Raw genomic sequence first — 23277 nt, 5'->3', positions numbered from 1 at the left:
TTCCCCGTCGAGTCTCATGAAAAGAAAGCTGCCTTTTGGTCTCTGTCCAAAGTGGTCAAACAGAAAAGTGCCCTAGGCATGTTCCGTCTTGAGGTAGGAAGGAGAAGAACCATGGTGCGGCGTGTTTATCAGTTGTTCTTGATGGGGTCATAGAAAGAGCGGAAGTTTTCAATCTTACTTCTTCAGCCAACTGAAAAGGTGGGAAAGGGAGAAGGAAGCGGCAGAAGTCGAAACATTGATGGAACGCCCGTTGGGTGTGACGAATGACACTAAGCACTTGGGAAGCACTAAAGAAGCAAGTGACACGTTCCTAACCCTCCAGGTGAGAGAGGCAGACATGAGAAATATTTACAAATGGAGTAATGGAAGAAAGTAATTGAGTAGCCAATGCCCGGAAATGCTCAGGATGGATATAATTTAGCATAAGTGGGTTCGTATGGCTTGATGCCGGGAAGTACTCGGGGAAGGCTTGTTGGAGGAGGTGGGATTTTAGGAGGGCTTTAAATGTGGGGAGAGCTGTGGTCTGGCAGATTTGGGGAGACACAGCGTGGGCGAGGGGATGGAGGGCGGGAGAGGTGAGAGCGAGGTCCAGCTAGAAGGTGAGCTCGAGAGGAGCAGAGAGAGTGGGCTGGGGAGTAGCTAGTAAAGCCAGCAGATGTGTAAGATGGGGAGAATTTGGTTGAGGACCTTGAAGCTGAGAGCGGGGACTTTGTGCTTGAGGCTAGCACGGAAATTTTGTTCAGTTCTCCCACAGCGTGTGTTTTCGGGTTCCCACTTTGGATAGAACACAGAGAATTAGGGGGTCGTCCTCCTAACCATGTGCCTATCTAGATAAAACGGGGTGCCGTGTCAGTAGAAAGGGCTGTGCCCGGGCGTGGGGTGTCGCCTGAGCCATGCGTACTGTAACGTACTGTAACGTGAGTTTTTCTTGCCTAGGGGCTCACCAAGAATGTAACCTCCACCTTGTGGGAGAAGTGAGTGTGAAACTGAGCTCCAGTCCTTCGTACTGTGCTCTGCACCCAATAAGCATTCAGTAAACCTCTCTGATGGACTGATTGTGACTTCCAGTAACTCTTTTCCCCTCTTTCTCAGATCGTACTAGATGTTGGCTGCGGCTCTGGAATCCTGTCGTTTTTTGCGGCTCAGGCTGGAGCTAGGAAAATCTATGCAGTGGAGGCGAGCACCATGGCTCAACACGCAGAGGTCAGTGGGTCGGCCAAAGCGCCCCTGGAACCACGGAGGCACGGGTGGGGCTCTCGAGGCCTGGTAGCCTTGAGGGAGCAAGAAGGGCTTTCTAGGGGATTGATGAGAGAGCTCGATATCACGTACACTGCATGTTCCCTCTTCTTTTACCGAAAAGGTGGGACATTCTGGCCATTGGTTTCAGTCCCAGCGTTGACTCGGCTGGATGCTTGGAGCTCTGCTGCCGCTTTGGACCTTAAAGTGTATGGCCCCTGGCTCTCTGGCAACAAGGGCTTCCGTGTGTAGGAGGTGGCTTTCACTACTCCTCAGTGTGCACGTTGATTTCAAATCACCAGTCTCTCCCTATCTCCCGTAAGGGGTTTGGGACTGGACAGTCAGAACTCCCCGCATGTCCGGGGAAGAAACATACCCGCAGTTCTTCCTTAACGTGTGTCTTCCTATGTATGTTTCGGCTAGAACGTGGTTAAGGAATCTGGGGAATGTTTTTTCTGACCGTGTCAGAATAAGATGGCGGAGGGATCGGTTGCGTGCGGGCCTACAGCATTGGTCGAGGCGGGTGAACTATAACACAAGGTTTCCTTGACAGAGGGTTCATCAAGAACGTAACCCCAGCGTTGTAGAAAAACTGAGTGTAGTAGGCTAAAGGGAATCGCAGCTTTTTGTTGCTGGGCTGAGCGTTTCTGTTTTTGATAAGGACCAAATCAGCAGGAGTTTGGCAGAACTCATAAATCAACCTCAGCTGGTTGGTCCAAGTGGATGTTTCACCCTAAGGTTGTCGTTCCCTGATTTTTTTTTTTTCTTCCCCTATCCTCCCCACCCTCCACTTCCTGATAATAGGTTTTAGTAAAGAGTAACAATCTTACAGACCGAATTGTGGTCATTCCTGGAAAGGTGGAAGAGATCTCACTTCCTGAACAGGTGGACATAATCATCTCTGAGCCAATGGGGTACATGCTTTTCAATGAACGCATGTTGGAGAGTTATCTGCATGCCAAGAAATACCTGAAGCCCAGTGGTAAGTCTGCATTTCGGGGTTTGATGTACTCATGGAAATTGCCCCCAGCTTCCTTCCCTCCTTCAGGAACAGAGCAGTGCAAGAGCAACTCCGTTAGGCATTCAGTTGAAGTCTGCGCGGACTCTCCGTTTCAACGAGGTCATTTGACATTCCTTTTTACAGCTTAAAAATGCCACCCTTTGCTGTCTCGAACGTTATCTATCCTGTGATCATTTCGTTTCTTCCCTGCTGCGGGTTTGGGAATGGGGAGTGGTCCGGCGTATTGATGGAAACTTGGCATAAGAGGGATTTGCATTTTGCGTTGCCCCGGAGCCAGTCTGACGCATCTCCAGTCGATGGCGGATGTTTTCCCTGTAGAAGGGTATTGCACCCACCCTGGCAGGTCTGTAAGACAGTGGGGCCAGCTGCCGATTTGGTTCCTAACCAAGGAAACGTGATCCCTTCTTAAACCGCTACAGGTGATTGTTTCGTTGGCGGGATCGGGGATAGGAGGGTTACTTGGTGATGTTGGGGTACGTTGGATTCCTTGGTTTGTTTCGGTAGTCTGATTTAGCTTTCCAACCTCTCCCCCCCTCCCACTTGCCAACTAAATCCTCCTCCACTGACCACATGAGGAGGGGAGGCAACAAAGTGGAGTTTGCCCAGGGAGAATTGCCTCCTCGAGGCCGGCCTTCTAAGGAAAAGCCGCAGCGGCCTCAACCAGCCCCATTTTATACCAGTTGGAGCAACCTTTTTGCCCATTGGAAAGTTCCCAAAGACGGGCCCTCTGTGGGCTTTGCCCCAAGTTGACATCAGGGTTCGTTAATCCCTTTCGTTCAGCTGTCACAAATGAAAAAGCCTACCAAAGCCCACAGGGGCGAGGAGGGAACATTCAGTGCACTGTTTTCTGAGTTAGAGACCTTTCCCCGCCCCCCCCCCCCCCGACCCTTTCCTTTACTCTAGAAGCAGTAGGTGAAGGGGCCTGGCAGACCAGCCTGAGTTCCCCGGCGGTGGCCCCGGGGTCCATAGTCCCAACCATGGTGAATTTGTGAAATTCACAGAGCAGCGTCACTTTGGAGTTTAGGTGAGAGCAGACACCTGAGACTCATTCTGTCACATCTAAGGAAAAGTAGCAGCGTCTCAGAAATCCAAGATGAGTTTGCCTATCCGGGGAAGGAAGATTGACCTGGGAAGGGAAGCCTGATTCTGTTTGATCAATCTCCACTTCAGTCAGTCAGTCGTATTTACCGAACACTTACTGTGCAGAGCACTGTACCGAGCACTTGGAAGGGTACAATATAGCAGAGTTGATACGCATTCCCCGCGCACAACAAGCTTACAGTCTAGAGGGACTTCAAGACGGTTAAGCCGGTGGCGTAAACGCCTCTGTGAGCATCATCGTCCCCGTTCCTACCGTGTCCTTGGCCCAGTACAACAGAAACGAACGACACGATTCCTGCTTCCAAGGTGCTTATGGTCTAAGGGGGAAATAGGTAGACACAAAATTCTGTACAAATAGTTGGGAGCGAGGGGGAAAAAATAGAGATAGAGTTGGTAATAGCCATGATATGGAAAAACAAATAAGTAAACAAAGAAAAGAATAGCTGGGTTGCTAGAAACCTAGAAAAGTGGGGAAGCAGTGTTTTCTGGCCCCTTGCCCTCAATGATTAAGAGGGGAAAGGTACTGCCAGTAGAGTGTGTGCTTGAGTTGTTTTTGCAACCATGGGGCTGTTTTGTGCTGAGCCATCCACACTCTTTTACCTGGATTCCCTGTGCCACGGGGCATTGTGAGACCTGAAGCCATCAGGCATCCCTGCTCTCACCCCCACTTAGTTAAGCCTCTGAGTGGCGTAGTCAGAGTTGCCAGAGGGTTTCTTCCATTCTCTTGCTAACACCAGCAGGGAAGAAACCAAACCAAACCCCAGAAAACCACGGGTGAAAAATAAACACACAGTTGTCCTCCACAACTAAAACCGGAGCCGAGAGCCGGAAAATAGGAACAACAGAGCAGGACCCAGGCAGGCCAGGGCAGTGCGGCATCCCCGGACTAACTCAAGACAGATTTGGAGGGCCTGATCCCACTGACTGTCTGACTGTGAAGACAATTCTCCCCTCTCCCCGCCCCCACCAGCTACCGCTCTGATGAGGAAAGGCCTCTACGAAACAAACAAGGCTCATCTCGTTGAGCCCCGGAAAGCTTGTGCTCTAGTGCTCACCTGCCCTGACATTGCACTCATGCATAGAAGCCATTTCTTCCAGCACTGCAATTCACTCTGTCTAACCTACCAGGCTTGTGCTGTTGGATGAGCGGAGAGAGAGACCCGAGGTGGTGGTGGGGGCAGGGCGGGAGTGGTGGGGATCTGGAGTGGGGAGAGAGAGAGAGAAATCAACAAGTCCAGAGGGACAGCAGCAGTGGAAAACAGTAAGTAGATCACTGGCCTTGGAGTGGCACATTGTGAAACTACTCCCTAACTGCACCTCATCATTGGCTCTATTCTGCCTTAATTCTCTACCACCAGTCTGGTTATGCTAATTTCTGTTACCTTGGGGGGGGGGGGGAAGCATTAGTGTTGATCGTCATCTCCAATATAAATACTAGGTTCTAAAACAATTATTAATAGAGTAATGTGAGTTTCTTACGATAAGTAGTTCCTGGGTTTGATAGAAAACTGGCAAAGCGGAATCTGGTGTCTTTTCCCCTCAGATTCTCATACCAGAAGGTAAGGAAATGGTTATGAGAGTTTTTTGGTTGTATGTTTTGAATCTTAAGGCTGAGAATTTCAGCCACACCTAACAAAGTTTAGTTCAGACAAACACTGATATAGTCTGCTCTAAAAATACTGATTAGAACTGGGAAGATCCAGCAGATTCCTGAAGCGGCTACTTCCCATTGTGGGTTCAGGACCACTTAAAGGAGTAGCAATATGGCTGATATAGGTGTGCCGCGGGATATGACTAGGGAAGACGGGAACCTGCCATTCCAACTATGAAGCACACGTAGTCTCTCCCACCGAAGCAGTGGCTGCTACTTAGGTGGGTCGGCCGCTCCGGGGAAGAGAACGGGAGGGTTTAGCTGGGCCGGGCCAGGGGAATTGGTGAAATAGCATGAGGCAGTCAGCTAACTGAGTCCTCCTTCAGGTCAGATCCCAAGCCCTGGTTAATTTTATCTCGTGTAATTGAACTGTGGGTCCCTCCTCTGGCTCCCTTGCCCTTCTACCCCTCACTCTATCACCCCCCCACCCTGCTTCTCTGGCTTGAAATAACCCTGTAGCAGCATATGTACCCAGGCTTTTGCAGGCTGAGCAATGGCTGCTCTCAATGTGCTCACAAAGGCTCTTGGACTGACTTGTGGGGCCCTCTCCTGGCTGCAAGGCCGCAAGTCAGAACAACTGGGAATCTTCCACAGAAACTAACCATTTGGCTGAGAAGAAGGAGCTCCCTGCTGTCCTCTTTGGGCAGATTTGGGAACTCGGCATATGGCCCGCGTAGGAGCCCGGTTCCACTGAACATTCCTCGTCTCCAGATAAATCTGACCCACCTGAGGAGATATCGGCTATAACTTTTCTCTTCTTGACAGGCATCCTCTTTGAAAGAGGACTTCGGACTCTCAATCAGTTAGAATCCTCTCTGCCCCACAATAGTTCGACCTGTAATGATCTTGTTGCAGACACTGACCCTGGAACAGAGTGGCAGTTTGCAGTGCAGCGATTATAAATACGATTAAACTGTGTTCCAGCCCATTCCCCCAGGAATCTTGAGACGTTTTCACCTTCCCCTCCAGTACAGCAATCCTTTTCCTTCGGCCGTGGTGCACTCATTGTGATCCATACAGTGAATTCAGGGAAGTAACTAGCAGACGGGAGGGGCGGGTGGTTGTGAGAGGACTCATCTGTGTGTGAGGGTTGGAAATTAAGCAGAAGCCATTTTGTCAGCACAGGCAATCTTGAAATTTCTGTTGCTTGGATTATAAGCGGAGTGACTTGTGTGGTCTCGGGGACATTTTAAATTGCCCTGTAGGTGAAATGGTTCCAGAATCTTCCTTGGTGGAAGCAGCAAACTGCTCTGTTGAATTCTGTTCATCTACCTCCACCCCCCACCCCCCAATAGGTGTAGCTCATGATTCGTTAGCACCATCTGTGTCTATTCTAGAACCAGCAAGCAGCTGGTTCGTTGGTGAATTGCATGACTAGTCAGTTTGCCTAGGACACCAGTCCCTTGCTGGGATAGCTACGGTATAAGGCTGCTGCCAATCTCCTTTTCCGTGGCCCACCCTCCTTCCCCCAAGAGTCTTGAAAGATGACCATGTGCAGTTGCCTACCTTAATTTGGGACTGGGTTGTAGACTGCATGAAACGTGATCCTCCACGTTTGAAGTGGAGGAAAAATTCTGAATTTTGCTATGTGGAGACATTTTCCTTTGCCCCTGCCAACGTTCTCGTCTCTGGTTCAGTTGAACCGTTTTGCAGTCACTGCCAATCGTGGCCCCTAAACTCTGGAATTCACGTTTTCCCAATTCTCCTCAAGGTACTTGGTTTCAGACATCCCTAGATTTGGCTGCAGTTTGGACTGGTGGGGAAAATGCCGTGTCCCTTTATTAGTGCTTGCTCTCACCACCCTATACCAACAGACCCCCACTATAGGGTAGTGGGTTGAGGCCGAAGAGCTCGCTTTAATTGAAGACACATGCCTGCAAAGGGTGGACTCTTCCCCCCCAGCCCCCACCACTCCTGATGAGGTGGGGATAAAAGCAGCACACAAAGACTCTAAGGGAGCGTGGTGCAGAGCCTCAAGCACCAGGGAGTGATGTTCATTTCCCAGCTCTGCCCTGGGGCTTCCATTAGCCCCTTTCCCCACATGGCACGGGGGAAAGAGGACCCGGGCTCTGGAGAAGGCCATTAGTTCCTAAAAGAGAAGCTCTCACGAGGGCACCAACCAGTTCCCCATGCTTTTCCAACTGTAAGGCTGCGTAGCCCAGAGATGACTTTTGTATTCTGCTGGTTTGGGAGGAGCAGAACTCACCAGGAAATTCCCTCCTTTTCCTGGTGGTACTGAGTTTCAGTATGACCACTGTGCTTTGTGGGAGTTGTATGGAGTGGTGGGGAAGGAGCCTCCCCGCCCCCCCAGGGCCTGTGAGTTTTAATTCCACTCTCATTCCTGCCAGCAGCAGCTGAGTGGCAAACGGGCCTTTTTGCCTTCCGCCGCCATTGTTCGTTAGGGTCCTGACTCTTGTCCTTCGGTGGTGAGGAGGGTTTTAGGGCTGTCCTTTAATATTGCATCTGAAACTGGATCGGAGAGGGTTGATGCTGAGGCATTGATTTCACCAGCTGTTTCCCCTTGAAGCGGTCACTCTGAAAGCAGAGGAAATGAATGCACATCTGTTTGTAGTCGTGGAGGAAATTAATGACCCAGATTTTCCCCCTCCAAGTCCCCTAACAGCTCAGGCTGTGCCCAAGGTGTTATTTCATTGACCGGTATGATGGTGGGGGGGATGGGGGAGAAAGGAAACTGGAGGGAGAGAAGGTGGATGGGTCAGAAGAGGAATGTTTGCTGAAAAATCCTGTGCCTTGATAGGGCTTTGATTTCAGAGCAGAAGCAGCGGGGCCTAGTGGATAGAGCACAGGCCTGGGAGTTGGAAGGACCTGGGTTCTAATCCCGGCTCTGTCGCTCATCTGTTCTGTGACCTTGGGCAAGTCACTTCTCTGTGACTCAGTTACCTCATCTGTAAAATGGGGATTAAGATTGTGAGCCCTCTGTGGGACAGGGACTTTGTCCAATCTGATCAACTTGTATCTACCCCAGTGCTTAGTACAGTGCCTGGCACATAGCGCTTACCAAATATCATTAAAAAAAAAAATGGGGCAGGGTGTATAACGAACCCGGGGCCTTGTCCCTAAGGGGGCCAGTCTTCCATCAGACCCACACCCACTGGGTGTGACACTTTGTTCTCCAACCAGGTTTGTGGGTGAATGGGGGAGTGCAGCGCATCAGGGTGGGTGGGATGTAGTGTCCAGGCACGTAAGAGGCTGAGTTTCACCTAGAAATGGACTCTGCTGAGGAAATCAATCAGTGGTATTTGTTGAGCCCTTACTGTGTGCACAGCACTGTACTTAATGGTCAGGAGAGTACGATATAACGGAGCCGGTAGCCATGTGCCCTTCCCATCCGTAGCTAACAGTCTAGAGGAGGAGGCAGACGCTGAAATAGAAGACTGGTACATACCTAAGTGCTCTGGGGCTGAGTGAACATCGAGTGCTTAAAGGGGACAGATCTGACTGCAGAGGCGAAAGTCTAAGAGAATGCTTTCGGGCTCCTAGCTGGGTTATCTCCTCCACCATGAAATTTCCCCCTGGCTTGCTTCAGGGAACTCCTATTGCTGGGCCTGAGAGCTCAAGGAACAGAGCAGGACCATACCATGTCTTTGCTCATTTGCCACACAGAGAGAAGCGGCGAATTGCCGAAGGAAAGCACAGTAAGCACCTCATTTTTATGTTGCCGATAGGGCTTTGGAAATCACAGCGGGTGTCATATTGACGAATCCCACCCGAAGCTAGTAAGCTTCCTCTAGGAGCGTGCCCCTACCGATCGTTCAAGGGAATCCCTTCTCTCGACTCAGGACTCCGAGAGGCCCCAGACCTACACGCTCGTGGAGCCGGAGCCTCTGGGTTAACATCTGGTGGCCAGTTGAGAGATAACTTCCTGTAAACACAAGGGCCATTTGTTTATTGAGTTAGTACACACATGCATTCCTGTGGGGCTTGGTATGTGTTCTGTATATCCTGAGTGTTCCAGGTGGCTTGTGGTTTAATGAGAGCCAAAGAAGCAAGACGGGGTTCAAGTGGACCAGTGCCCCGCAACCCCAAAGCTGTTTTTTATGTTCGGTAACTGGGGTTTTCTTGGCTCTTTAATCTTGGGCTTATGGTGTTGCACTCATCTACAGTTTACACAGTTTGTAGGTCCCGCCCCTCCGCTAGGCGGTGGCTCCTGAAATCTGGCAAGTTAGCCGCTTCACTTCTCACAGGTGACTTTGGCCTTCTGCTTCTGCTAGGGCAGGTAACCCCCCTCCGCCCCCCGTCCCCCCCAATTAGCCAGCATGGTTAGTTTTCCGCAGGAGTTTGTCCCTCAGAGGGATGGCGAGAGCCTCGTAGCCAACCCACCTATGCAACTCAAGGTAGCAACCAAGCCACTTCCTAGTCACCAGCCTCTGACGGCCCGCCAGATCACATGATGAACTGGGAACGGTGGACAGCATGTGGGGGTGGGGACCAGGAAGGAGGCGGCGTACCCCGAGCGGGCAGAGGTCGGGGAGGGTGGGCGGGGGAAGGGGAGAGAGCAGGCAAGAGAGCTCACCTTGCATCCCCAAGTGAAACATCACTGGGGAAATGGTGGCCAGGTCTAGACAGTCCACTCTGCCTGAGCTAGGGCCCAACCCCGCTCTCTGGACAGCTTGCCCACTTCCGCCGGGACAAGGAGCTGTCGCTCTTAACACTAACTTTTTACTCGCCCTCCCTCGAAGAGGTAGGTGCCAGCTCGTTGGATACCATTCTGAGCTGGCCGAATGCCACGCTCACTTTCTCTGCCTCCTCCAGCATTTCCCTTTGCTGGCTCTCCATCTGCTCCAACGCTCTAGATTAAGCTCCAGGCCCGTGTGCCGCCCAGACTTCTCGTTCTGGTTGCATTCAACACTAGAACTTTGGGTGGCGACTGTTCATTGAAGAACAAGCAGGGATAGTTAGGGTGAATGCAGCCAGTGCTTCCTCGAAGAGCGTCAGTGCCATCACGTTTTCTTGTTGTCCACCTCCTGGCGAGTAGAAAGAAGGAAACCGTCGGGGTGTCGTTGGCCGTGACCGGTCAGCGCACCAAGGGCCACGCGTCCGTCCCACCCTGCACATGTGTGGGGGTTGTCGCATGCTGGCCAGGTTTCCCCTTTCCGTTGGGGCATTTAGAAGGCAAACCACCTTCGGGATGGCAGGGGCCGCTCTTCAGCAGCGGTCAGTCTTTGGTGCCCCACGATGCCCCCGGTCCGTGTTGGCACGAGCCTCGGAGCCTACAGACGTGAGGGGCTGCTGCCAAAATGTCCAACCGAGGCTCTGTCGGAGCAGCGGGAAGCAGGTACTCGTAATGCTCCGGGGAAAGAAGAGGCCGAGCGGCGGAGGCGCCCGCGCACTCTGATTCCGCTGCTTGCGGCCTGGCCAGCCAGTTCAAACTGGCTTGTGTCACCAGTGTCACCCGTGCTGGCGTCCTGCTGCAGTTGATGCCCTCGGCACATTCCCTGGCGAGCTCACTCCATTAAGGAAGCCGGTTGGAGTAGCTGGGAAAAACGTCTCCCCGGCCCTTCGCCGCACGCTTCCGGGAGCCAGATGCCTCCGCTTCCGGGTCCAGGGGCGTTTCAGGACGCCCCGAGAGCAGGGTTTGCCTGTACCACGCGTTCCAGTCACATCTCTGTGTAAAATGCAGCCGGCATGCAGGTTGAGTGCTGGAAGGGCAGGGAAAGGAAAGGGGGCTAATTCCGAACCCTGAGAATTCTGGGCACCAATACAAAAAAAAACCCATGTCTGAGGAATTTCTTCCCCTGGGGTATTGGCAAAGCTGTCCTAACGTAAGATTCTCTCCTTGTCCCCCTCTTCCACCTCCTCCCCCCATCTCCTTCCATCCCAGGCAATATGTTTCCAACCATCGGGGATGTTCACCTTGCTCCATTCACAGATGAGCAGCTCTACATGGAACAATTCACTAAGGCAAATTTCTGGTAAGTCCCTCTTCTGCCCTAAAGCAGCGTGGCTGCCAGCTTTCCCAAAGTGTGTTGGGCCACTGGGTTCCGAGAGGCTGAGGGTTGGAGATTTACTGTGGAAAACGTTCGGCTCCTTGGATGGGTTTGAGAGTTCTTGCCACAACTGGCTTGGGTTTTCAAGCCTGCAACTAGGGTCTCCGAGCCCACTGCTCTTCAGCCACTTCCTCACGTTGCCACTCAAACCCCTTCGCTTCTGTCTCTGTCTCTGTCTCCCCCCCCCCCCCACCGCCCGCTCCATTTAAAGCGATGTCCGAAATGTTTTTAGAGCGAAGCTAATTACCGCTCCCCTTCGGGCGGCGACGGGACTGGAGACGAGACTCGCCTGGGATCAGAGTTTCGTGGGCATGGAGCGCCCTCGATCCTCACTGTCCCTCGTGAGAGAGCCTCCGGGCTCAGCCAGAGCTCCAGGAGCGAAGACTCTAAGCATTTTGCGAGCTACCTTTTTATACCTCTCTTGCCTCTGGCTGGGCCCAGCCCAGCCAGCGTCCCCTTCTACTCCCACCCAACTGCGCCGCCCACGGAGTTGGTACAGTTGACTTTGTCTCCCAGCTACACCTGGGCCACGTTACTCTAGGTGAAATCCAGCCAACGTTCCCTCTGTCTAGCTTCTCTTCTGGCTCATCGTCCGGCCTCAGGGGCTCCTTGCTCTTCCTTTATCAGCGGTTCTGCCTTGTCAGCTGGGAGTTTTGGTCTTAGAACCTCCCTAGAACCGACCCCCCCCCCGACCCCCCATATTTCTTGTATTTAAGAGAATGGAGCAACTGTGCATAAATACGATTATCACTGCTGTAAGTTTATTCCTTTGGTCTTTCCCATGAGCCCACTTCTGCCACACCCATAATGCTGCCCGTTAGTTTAAGAGAGTTTAAGCAGTAACGGTCTAATTCATCGTATTGCTTCTCCACGTTCCTTAATCGGAGACCTCCATCCTCAACCCGATGCCTAAGTGCGGACTGGTTCCGAAACCAAACGGTCGGTTTGATCCTGCGACATTTTGCCCCTTCTTCTGCCGGTCTTTCTATCCCGGGAAACCGGCATTTGCTTCACAGGGGATTTTCAGCTTTGGCTTGTCAAATTTGCATCGGTTTATGTCTGGCTTCCTGACTGAACCTCTGTCCAAATGGTTTCTTTCATGTGTACATAACCCAGTATTCTAGCAAGGCGAGTTTCTAGAGCAGTCATCCTCCCCCCTCATTCTGAGCTCTGCTCTCTATTGACTGTCTTCCAGCCTTATTTTCAGCGTTCCCCCGCTTTTGTAATCCATCAGTGGTATTTCTTGAGAGCTTACTGTGTGCAGAGCACTGTACTGAGCGCTTGGGAAAGTACAATACGATGGAGTTGGTAGGCTCCATCCCTATCCTCGAGAAGCTCACCTTCTGCAGGCCGAGTTTACAAGTCTGCAGGAGGAGTTTATGGTCTACAGTAATCTGGGCATCTAATCTGGGCAATCCGATCCCAAGGGTTTCTCACCCCACCCCGCACTTCCTCCCAATCCTAAAATGGCCACCTGGGCCTCAGGATGAGGGTCGGAATTACCACCTGTGGCACTGTCCCGATGAGATCTGGACCGGGACTGGTTCCAGTGCTGAAGATGTCCTTAAACAAGCTCAGTTTGCTGCAACTGAGTTACCTTGCCCCCCGGGTTCTCACTCCTGGAGCCAGTTAGCACAACAGTAGAGGTTTAGCATCCACACCTGCCCCAACAATGCTTAGTGGGGCAAGTAACACCCCAGTAGTTAAAGAACATCAATCAGTTCACAGTGAACTGGTGGGGCAAAAAGGGGACTGCAGTCACTCAGTCCTTTTTATTGAGCACCTGCTGAGTGCTGAGCAGCTGGGGGAGTACAATAGAATTGGTGGGCACGATCCACCAGCCTCAGGGAGCTTTCAGTCTAGCTGGGGCGGCAACCACTAGGCAACCACTGAAGTAAATTAGAGCTGGGACGAAGTCATCAAATGTAAAGATAATGTACATAAGTGGTACCAGGTAGTGAATTCACAAGTGCTTTAGTGGTGCGGAATGGCTGAGACGGCAGCTGGGGCTAGAAAGTGGGGAGATTGGAGATGAATTGGGAGAAGTCTCTTGGGGGAGATGTGATTTCAGAGCGCACCATGTTATGTGAATTTGAGTTCCCCCTCTATACGTTTAAGTCCTTGCACGTGCAAGACATTTTACACAAGATTTGCACAAATAAGCACCCTCCATATATCCCCACTCATATTCCACCCATACATTCAACTCCAGAGTTCCCAAATATAGGATGAAAGAGCCTCATGGAAAATGAAACATCTCATTAAACCAATTCAAGACGAAGAGCCGTCCTTGATTTTTACAAAATATATCATCAACCGTAATTGAAAACTTTATTCATCTCCTTAACTAACTTGATTGGCCAAATTCCAAACATTAGGAATAGAGCTCATCCCGAACAATTTAATCCCCTCCTTCCTGTCCCAGGCATTCCTGGACAGGGAACTTTACTGCATTACTCTCTCCTCGCCTCCCCCCTTAACCCTTTGTGTTCCCGCCATCGTCAGTGGTGAGGTAAATCACCATGCTAGTTTTTCCAAATGGTGAGGTCCATGGTCCTAATCAAACTTTTCATTTTGCCATTCCAGCATGATATTTCCACCTCCTATACTCATTCATTCAATAGTATTTATTGAGCGCTTACTATGTGCAGAGCACTGTACTAAGCGCTTGGGATGAACAGGTCGGCAACAGGTAGAGACAGTCCCTGCCGTTTGACGGGCTTACAGTCTAATCGGGGGAGACGGACGGACAAGAACAATGGCAATAAATAGAGTCAAAGGGAAGAACATCTCGTAAAAACAATGGCAACTAAATAGAATCAAGGCGATGTACAATTCATTAACAAAATAAATAGGGTAACGAAAATATACTCCTTACCTCTAGCCCATCCATTTAGATTCAAAAGCTATGTGGAAAACCAAACTTAACTCCATTTCCATATCTCCCCCCACCAACCTCCATTTTCTCTGGTCACCTCAGTGAATAGTCTCCTAAGGCCAAGCACCTGCTCTGTTGCGTGCCTTCCCAAGTACATTTTTCCTTAGGCATGCCTTGGGTGTTCCAAGAAACACACCATCGCTGAGAGAAACGAGGCAGAGTAGAAAAACCCAAGTAAGTCAGAATAATGAAGTGAATTATTTAAAGCCATTTGGCCTTTGAGCCCATAATTTGACCCCATCCTCTCATTTAAGGGAATTAAACACCGGTAGGAGCCACCCCAACATAATCATGGGCTTCTCTTCGTAGAGAGCACATTTTCAACACTCAGGCCAATTCATTCTGACGTAAACCACACCATACACACTCACATCTCGTTAACGCTAAAGAAGCTCTGCTCGGCTGGAGCGTATTCACACGGTCTTCTGGGCACCTTTCACGTGAACCCAGAGAGTCATTTGTTCTAAACTGGCAACCTGATGTCAAGTTACAGTTTAGATCGTCTCTCTTGGGCAGACACGTAGTTACTACGCTGAGAAGCTGCTGCCCAGAGACCTTCCGAGTGTCCTAGACGTCTGCTAGAAGCCTGAAATTCCAAGCTAACAGGGATGTTAGCTGACGTATCCCAAACAGCAAGGTGGTAGTGTCTGGGCTGGTTACGTGACCTGTTTTCCCTCTTCTTGTTCTTATAGACCCCTCAGTCTTCATCCAGCTCTCTTCCCCACTTCCTGTCTGCTACATCCAGATTCCCTGCTGTACCCAAATTTGCTAGCATAAGAGCTCCTTAGAGGACTCCCTCTCTCCCATCTTTTTGTGTACAGCAGACTGTCTTTTCCAAATCCCTGCCCCGTCCAAATTCATACACATGCATATACCCTCCAAGTAGGCATCCCCGAGTTGTCCGCGTACACCCTCTTACCTCCCAAAGGTCCTCTTTCCTGATTTTTTTTTCTGCTTGAATCCCCACTGTTGTCCCCCGCCCCAATAATAATTATGGTATTTAAGCACTCTGTGCCAAGCACTGTACAGTCACATCAGTCACACAGTCCCTTGACTATCAATCAGTGGTATTTAAGGAGCGCTTACTGGGTGGAGAGCACTATGCCAAGTGCTTGGGAGAGGACATTATAACTCTCCTGCCCCACCTAAGTCTGAGTTCCATTCGCTAAGGCCCTGGGGTGCTCTCCGTTCATTCATGTAATTCAGGCTGTCTTCCTCACCACCAACCCCATCCATCGAATGGCCACAATTGAATGGAGAATGTGCTTGGATTAATTTTTCTGTGTGGTTTCTAATCTCTGAAATTTCAGCTATATTGCCCAACAAATTTGTGGGAAACACATTGAAAAGAGAAGCTATCCATACACAAGATACAGTACAAAACCCCCAATTAATTTGGCTGATTCAAACACTGGGAATTATTTCATTGGCTCTGGCCACTGTAAAAATGATATTCTCCTTCTCTAGATGGCATTTCTAATAACACTTGTTTCAATACATGCTAATCAAATTAACATTCTGTATTTTGGGACTCACCAGTTCTCACAACCGATTTGTTTCAGTCTAGGGTTATTCCTTATGCTAAGCAACTAAATCTCTCATTTATTTGCAGCTGTGTCCTTATCACCGAAGCCCAAGGCCATTGGTTACACAGAGTTTCTCTGCCAACTTTTTCCAGATTAACCCATAACATAACGTAAAAATCAGACGTCCTAAAATCCTAAACTTGCTTAACTGCCGACTGCTCGAACCCAGAGATCATGCTGGTTTCGTAAACCATAAAATTCCTTCCAGAATAATGGGACAGGTGATCATTTGGAGGAAGAGGGTACCACTGATCACCCAAATAATGGCTTGAAATGAAACAGATCTGCTTTTGTTTTCATTTTCGTTTTCAAAGTGATATTTTACCATGGTATTTCCAGGATAAGCTAACTTTTATTCTTTCACTGACCAATGTAGAATGAAAAAACCCCAACCTGTCGTTGGCTCCTCCGTGACTGTAGTCTTAAGGCCCTGTCTTATAGTAGTCCTAATAATGTTGGTATTTGTTAAGCGCTTACTATGTGCCGAGCACTGTTCTAAGCGCTGGGGTAGACATAGGGGAATCAGGTTGTCCCACATGGGGCTCACAGTCTTAATCCCCATTTTACAGATGAGGGAACTGAGGCACAGAGAAGTTAAGTGACTTGCCCACAGTCACACAGCCGACAAGTGGCAGAGCTGGGATTCGAACTCATGAGCCCTGACTCCAAAGCCCATGCTCTTTCCACTGAGCCACGCTTGTCCTCCTCCCCATTCCTCCTCATCCTCTCTTCCTGGGTCTCCCTCCTCAGCCCCTCCCTGTTCTACCGCCTCCCCGTGTACCCATCCCCTCCCGCCTCTTTGTAATGGTTGATGTCAGCTGATCACGATGGAGGACTGGACCAGGATTCTTTGCCGTTCAATCACATCCCCTAGCCCACAAATCTGGGCCCTTAATTCCTAGATCTTTTTGCCGGAGATCCTGTGTTTCCCCCACCTATGCCAGTTTAACAACCCCCTTAGCCTCTTCTCTCTTGCGTTTACCTTTGGGATCCCAGATTCCCTCCACCCATTCCCACAGGAATGGGTGACTTCCACCCATCTTGACTGACCTCTTCCTAGCGTTTCTGTACTTCCTTCCAGGATGACTGAACTAATGACCTTTGTTCCATCATTTCTTCCAGACCCCAGACAGGGCTGTGGTGGGGGGTGGGGGTGGGGGTGTCAACCACTTCTTTCTGCAAATCCCATACCCTACCCCCCCAAGATTAGTGCTTGTAAAATGAGTCCTTTAACCTCATCCCCCAAATCACCTACTGCCCAGGAATGGGATGGTCCTCCTTCCTGGGCTATCAAAGCTGTTGCTGCTTGACCTCAGCTTCTGGGACGTTCCTCTTTGATGCAGCCACTGCGATGAGCAGCTTCTTAGCCAGGTTGGAGGACAGGGAGGTACTCTCTGAGCTCAGACCAAGGTCATGGCCGAATTTCCAATTGGACTCAGGTACGGCTCTCCTGGGCCAAGGTAGCCTGCATCTTGCTTGAGCCCCGTTGCCCTTCCTTCCCACCCCTGGAGAAAGTTGGACAAAATGTAAACAGTCCTCACCTTGCATGGGGTGGTTTAAGAGGTCAGTTGGCATGCAGATGATTAAAGACCCGTCCAGCTCTCGATTCTGTGATTCCCTGGAGCACTGGAAATTGCATTCAATATGGCTTCTCTCTTCCCCTCTCCACACCCCCCCCCTCCTTTTTTGTCTTTTTTTTGCAGGTATCAGCCATCCTTTCATGGAGTTGACTTGTCAGCACTTAGAGGAGCGGCTGTAGATGAGTATTTTAGACAACCTGTCGTGGTAAGTGGCCGCCAGCACTGCCTTTGGATCTCGTGGATTTAGCCAGAGGGAGAGGGAGGAGCCTTCATTTCTTGCTCTGCAGAGGGAAAGGTTTGGTCAGCAGTTTCCGCACACGGGAGCCACAGGGTTGTGAGATTCCGGCTTACTGGACCAGGTGGCCTGCCCCCTTGGAGCTCTGGCTCAAGTTGACTGCCTTACTTGGGGGGCGGTTAAGGGGGAGATAAGCTTATGCCACAGCTTGGTGCTGATTTAATTTCTTCCAGCTCAGTTAGCAACCCCTCTGAGAAGGAAGGGAATCGAGTTTGGGGCTACTGTTCCTATGGAGACTTGGGGTGGAAACGATTTAGGCTACTTTGGCTCTGGGTGGCTTTTCAGGATGGGGGTTGCGGGGGCCCTGGGTAGTTTGGCCCTTGGGCGGAGGAGCGGAGATGGTTTCAGCTATAGTTTTCAGTGACACTTGACCTCTCTTTTGGTCCCTTGCTCACGTAGAGGTTGCTGCAGCGCTCCAGTCCCTCCCCTTCCTCCCCCAGCCCCCCCCCCACCTCTGCAGGAAAGATTCCCACATTCAGCCGAGGCTGGGAATGCCCCCGCTCTCACTAGTTCACGTGAGGAGCTTGGTTTCAGCCCTCCAAAGACTGCCGTTATTACTAAATTCCCATCGCCAAACAGGCCCCGGGGGAGATTTTATGCTAGGCACTGAGCCACTGCCATTTGGGCCTCCGGTAAGGTGGTAGCCAACCCTGCTGTTGCCTGTCGGACTCTCGGGAGAAACGAGTGCCTCCGGAACCCAGAGGATGAGGCGGGTTTCTGCTGGTGACCTTAGATGTGTGGCCTTGACCCCCACCAGCCACTTCCCGGATCAGGGAGCTGGACCTATCGGGGACCCAGAACATCATTTCTCTGCCTCTCTCCATGGCCTCACCCTGCCCGTTTCTCTCCTAGGATACCTTCGATATCAGGATTTTAATGGCCAAGTCGGTTAAATATACAGTGAACTTTTTAGAAGCCAAAGAAGGCGATTTACACAGGTAACTCTGTACTTTTTTTTCTCGGTAGCAGTAGGCTGCCAGATTTGAGGAATTTTTCCAACCTCGGCAACATTTACCGAGCACCTCTTGTGTGCAGAACTCTGAACTGGGCACCTGGGGAATCATACAAAAGAAGTAGCCACTGGCGGATGCCAGTCCATGAGGTTATAATGGGGGCGAGACTGGCATAAACTGCCGAACCTAATACAGATTAAGAGTGAAGAAAGATCTACACAATAGACATAAGCTTCTGAGCCTAAACACGTGAGTTCCGAGGTAATCACTGGGATGCTATCATCGGGAAGGGCGGAGGTAGGGAATTAAGGAATGCCTCCTGAATAGGGGACTTTTTAGGAGGGCTTTGAAAGAGGGAAGGGATTGGGGTGGTGGAGCTGGACCAGAAAGAGTGGGGGTTCCAGGCGGGGGGAAGAGCTGTGGCTGAAATTTGCTTGGGAAGGGCAAAGGACAAGAACTAGGGTGCAGCCTGAGGAGCAAGCAGAAAAGAAAAGGGAGCCAGCTTGGAAGCCGATGATCCGATTGACTTCTATCTACTCCAGCTTTTAGAACAGTTCTTGACCCAGAGTAAGTGGTTCACAAATGCAATGACGACGACGACAATGATGATGATGATAGTGGTCAGGAAATTTTTCTTTCATAATAATAATAATATTGGCATTTGTTAAGCACTTAGTATGTGCCAAGCACTGTTCTAAGCGCTGGAGGGAATGCAGGGTAATCAGGTTATCCCACATGGGGCTCACAGTCTTGATCCCTGTTTTACGGATGGGGTAACTGAGGCCCAGAGAAGTTGTGACTTGCCCAAAGTCCCACAGCTGGCAAGTGGCTCTTTCCACTGAGCCACACTGCTTTCATGTGAGAATCAGTGGGGAGATTTTGTGAAGGGGAGTGATGAGCTCCAGAGGATGTATTAAAAAGGTGGTTCGTGCAGGCATATTGAAGCTGGGATTTAGAGAGTGTGGCTTTGAGGAAAGAGGATGAACTGGAACCAGGGAAAGGCGATGCTTGACTCTTAGAAAAGACTGAGATCCTTTCGAACCATTACCGAGCTGCAGCGGTTGTGGGGCGTTGTCTTGGCCTGCCAGATGTACTTCTGGTCGCTCCAGAGCCTTCTGCAGCAGCTCGGTACAGGCTGACACGTTTTCCCAGTGCCAATTCTCTAACATCTTCTCATGGCCCTATAGCTGGAATCCCGCTGCTAGCTTAGCTGGGGCCTCAAATTTTCCCCGGTTTAAGGACTATCCAGGGTTCTCACCTCCAACCCCGGTTGTGATTGATGGGCTTTGACATTAGGCATTAATGAGCCCAAGGACATAGAGTAAGGCAGGGCTACAGTGTAGCCTCCCTAATGACCTTCATTTTGGGCCCCTCCATTTATCCGATCCCAATCTTTTTATCATTTATTTTACTTCCTCCCTCTGACTCTTGCCTCTCCTCCCCATCCCCCTTCCCTTACATTAGTGTGAAAACGTCACCCATGGCAGTAGCAGAGCTCAATGACGAAAGTGGGCTGTGGTAGATTTATCGGGGGGCGGGCTTTCTGCATGGCGAAGAGAGCCAGGCCTACGTTGTCCCCTGTCTTGTTCCGTCCCGCTCTTCTCCCCCCCCCCCCCCCCGGGGAAATTGTTGGTTTGAGGTAACTGGTGCCATGGTCTGAGATTTTAACAGAGATGCTAAGTGGGTTCTTACAATTCCCAGGAAGGAGAAATGTGGCTGTTTAGAGGTTAGTAGTAATAGTATTTACTGATCGCCCACTGTAACTCTTAGGCGCTTGGGAAGTACAGAATAACAAAGAGATGTGTTCCCCACCCACGGGGAGCTTACATTCTAGCTGGGGAGACCCATATAAAAATTAAGTGGATGTATATACACGAGTGCTAAGGGCGGTGTAAATAAGTTCTTTCAGTCGTACTTATTGAGCTCGTGTGCAGAGCACTGGACTTATCACTTGGGAGAGTACAGTATAACAACAATCAGACACATTCCTGCCCACAATGAGCTCACAGTCTAAAGGAGGAGACAGACATTAATATAAATAAATGAATTACAGATATATTCAGATAAATGCATATGTGCTGTGGGGATGGGAGGGAGGGAGAATGAAGGAGCTCTGTATAAGGGAGTGGGAGAAGAGGAGAGGAGGGCTTAGGGAAGGCTTCTTGTAGGAGACATGTCTTTGATAAGGTTTTGAAGTAGGGGAGAGCAATTATCTGTCTGATATCAGGAGGGAGGACATTCCAGGCCAGAGGTAGGGTGTGGGTAAGAGGTCGGCGGGGAGATAGATGAGCTCCTAAGTGCTGGAGTTGGCAGAAGGGATAATATGGTTCAGGGGGCTGGGAAATTCACCGGGGAAAGCCTGTAGGACGAGCTGGGATTTTAGGAGGGGTTGGAATGTGGGGAGAGCCAAGGTCTGTCTGATGTGGAAAGGGAGGAAGTTCCAAGCTGGGGGAACAGTGTGAGTGAGGGAATGGACCCCACCAGAAAGCCTCTTTTAAGTTGTTCCCCACATGGGCAGAACAAGAGTGCAGCCAAGAGGCAGAGAAGGTGAAGTCAGTTCTGTCTGTCCTCTCTGAGTTGGGTATCCCCCATTCTCCCAGCTTCTGCCCTGGATAGGAAACAAAGCGGCACGAGAGGATCGATCAATCGATCAGTTGTATTTATTGAGCTCTTACTGTGTGCAGAGCACTGTACTAAGCTCTTGGGAGAGTACAGTATAACAGAGTTGGTAGATATGTACCCTTCCCACAGGGAGCTTACAGTCTAGCGGTGGAGAGACAGACATTAATATAAATAAATTATAGGTATGTGCATAAGGACTGTGGGGCTGAGGGAGGGTTGCATAAAGGGAGCAAATCCAAATGCAAGAGTGACAGAAGGGAGTGGGAGAAGTGGAAATGAGAGCTTAAGCAGGGAGGGTCTCTTGGAGGAAATGTCTTCAATAAGGCTTTGAAGGTGGGGAGAGCGATCGTCGGATATGAAGAGGGAAGGGCGTTCCAGCCCAGTGGCGGGAAGTGGGTGAGAGGCCGGCGGCGAGATAGACGAGCTCGAGGTACAGTGAGAAGGTTAGCATCGGAGAAGCAGAGTATACGGGCTGGGTTGTAGTTAGGAGAGCAGCGAGGTAAGATAGGAGGGGGCAAGGTGATCGAGTGCCTTAAAGCCGATGGTAAGGAACTTCTGTTTGCTGCAGAATTGGATGGGCAACCACTGGAGGTTCTTGAGGAGTGGGGAAACGTGGACTGTATGTTTTTGTAGCAAAATGAGAGGGCATCTGTCCCGTTCCCAGACGGGGAAAGGCATGGCCGGCTCCTGTGGAGAACTTGTTAGCCAGAGCTGCGGGAGAACTTTGAGACCCCCGAATTTCAAGACTTACCTCCATCCCACTCCCGGCCAAGTCTCCAGCTAACTATTTGACTTTTCCTTTCAGGATAGAAATTCCATTCAAGTTCCACATGCTGCATTCAGGCCTAGTCCACGGCTTGGCTTTCTGGTTTGATGTAGCCTTCATTGGTTCAATGTAAGTGGTGGAGAAAGCATGCAGAGACTTCTTTCCTCCCAGCAGAGCTTGGGTTTTGTAAAACAAATAGCTGGCTCTGAGCTCCTAGTCTACATTGCAGTAAACTGGCAAGTTCAAATTAAGTTACCTTTTCACTTGTGTGTATAGCTGACTGTATCGCTTTTGCCTCACCCCACAACACTGTGACCATTTCTCACATCAGATGAGGCGGGAAAAGAGAAATGCCATCTTCCCTGGCCCGAGGCCACGGGGGTCATCAGATGTCAGCTGGCACTCTTATGCCCCAGCCCCCCGACCTCCCAATTAGTCTCGGAGTCCCCAAACAGAATCCCTTGGGAGAATTTGGGTTCTGTGCGGTGGTCTTAACCTGCCCGTGTGGCCCAGCCTAATGTGACGATCCTGATCTGCTAAAGTAAAGTTGGATTTGCCAACATCTGTCCCACTCTTTCAGATCTCCGCCGGGACCGATTTTCCCAGTTTTTCTCCTCAGGAATTTGCCCCTGCCCCAATGGCTGGCTGTAACTGGACACGGTGTGCTCCTCTGTGGCCTCGAGGGGGCCTATTGAGATTGGCCATCCCTTCCGTTGCCACTCAACCCAGGTCCCTTCTCTCTTTGCCCCTTCACACGACTATTGGTTTCCCTTTCCCGGGACCGGGGTAATTCTCTTGGAGTGTCTGACCGTTCCCTGGGGCGGGCACCTGGGCACCTGGTGTCCTAGGAACCTGGGGAAAGCAGGCAGATCCAGAAATGGACCTGCTTGGGGCTGAGAGGCCCACCCTCTCGCCGGAGGCGGGGGGGGACGGACCCCAAAAGGAAGCGGGCAAGAGGCAGGCACAGCTCCTGCAAAGTTGGCCTGCAAATAACCCTGCCCTCTGGGAGTTCCCTGGGCCCACTCGGTTTCTCACCTCACCTACTCTTGTTTCCCTGTCCTGGGCCAGAATGACCGTGTGGCTGTCGACGGCACCCACAGAGCCCCTGACTCACTGGTACCAAGTGCGATGCTTGTTTCAGTCACCGCTCTTTGCGAAGGCCGGGGATACACTCTCAGGGACGTGTCTGCTCATTGCCAACAAGAGGTAAGTCATTTAGGGGCGGGGGCAGATCACTTCCCTTGCCATGGGAAGAAAACCCTTCAGGACTGTGCGGCGGACTAGGTTAAACCTCTTGGGACCCGTCAGTCAGTGGTATTTATTGAGCGCTTACTGTGCACAGAGCACTGTCGTAAGCACTTGGGAGAGGACGATACAACAGAGTTGGTAGGCACGTTCCCTGCCCACAGCGAGTTTACGGTCCACAGGCGGAGGCGGGCATTAAAAGAAATGACAGGGGAAGTGGCAGAGATCAAGGATCTGGACATGAGTGCTATGGGGCTGGGAGAGGGGTGAGCATC

At 50.8% G+C, this 23277-nt stretch overlaps 1 protein-coding gene across 1 annotated transcript in view; it reads left to right on the top strand.

Annotated features, from left to right (window-relative positions):
• CARM1 (coactivator associated arginine methyltransferase 1) overlaps nt 1-23277 on the top strand; it is a gene marked incomplete at its 5' end in the record, with an annotated part of 75199 nt that overhangs the window by 44680 nt on the left and 7242 nt on the right. Inside the window, 7 exons of the mRNA XM_029053355.2 lie at nt 1093-1203; nt 2041-2218; nt 10852-10942; nt 17245-17326; nt 18269-18354; nt 21797-21886; nt 22826-22963. Of these exons, the coding sequence (XP_028909188.1) occupies nt 1093-1203; nt 2041-2218; nt 10852-10942; nt 17245-17326; nt 18269-18354; nt 21797-21886; nt 22826-22963 (776 nt within the window). The remainder of the gene's footprint in view (nt 1-1092; nt 1204-2040; nt 2219-10851; nt 10943-17244; nt 17327-18268; nt 18355-21796; nt 21887-22825; nt 22964-23277) is intronic.

The sequence above is a fragment of the Ornithorhynchus anatinus genome, chromosome X2 (assembly GCF_004115215.2).
Source record: "Ornithorhynchus anatinus isolate Pmale09 chromosome X2, mOrnAna1.pri.v4, whole genome shotgun sequence".
Classification (NCBI taxonomy): domain Eukaryota; kingdom Metazoa; phylum Chordata; class Mammalia; order Monotremata; family Ornithorhynchidae; genus Ornithorhynchus; species Ornithorhynchus anatinus.
Note: the sequence above shows the minus strand (reverse complement) of the source record. Positions and strands in the feature narration are given on the sequence as shown.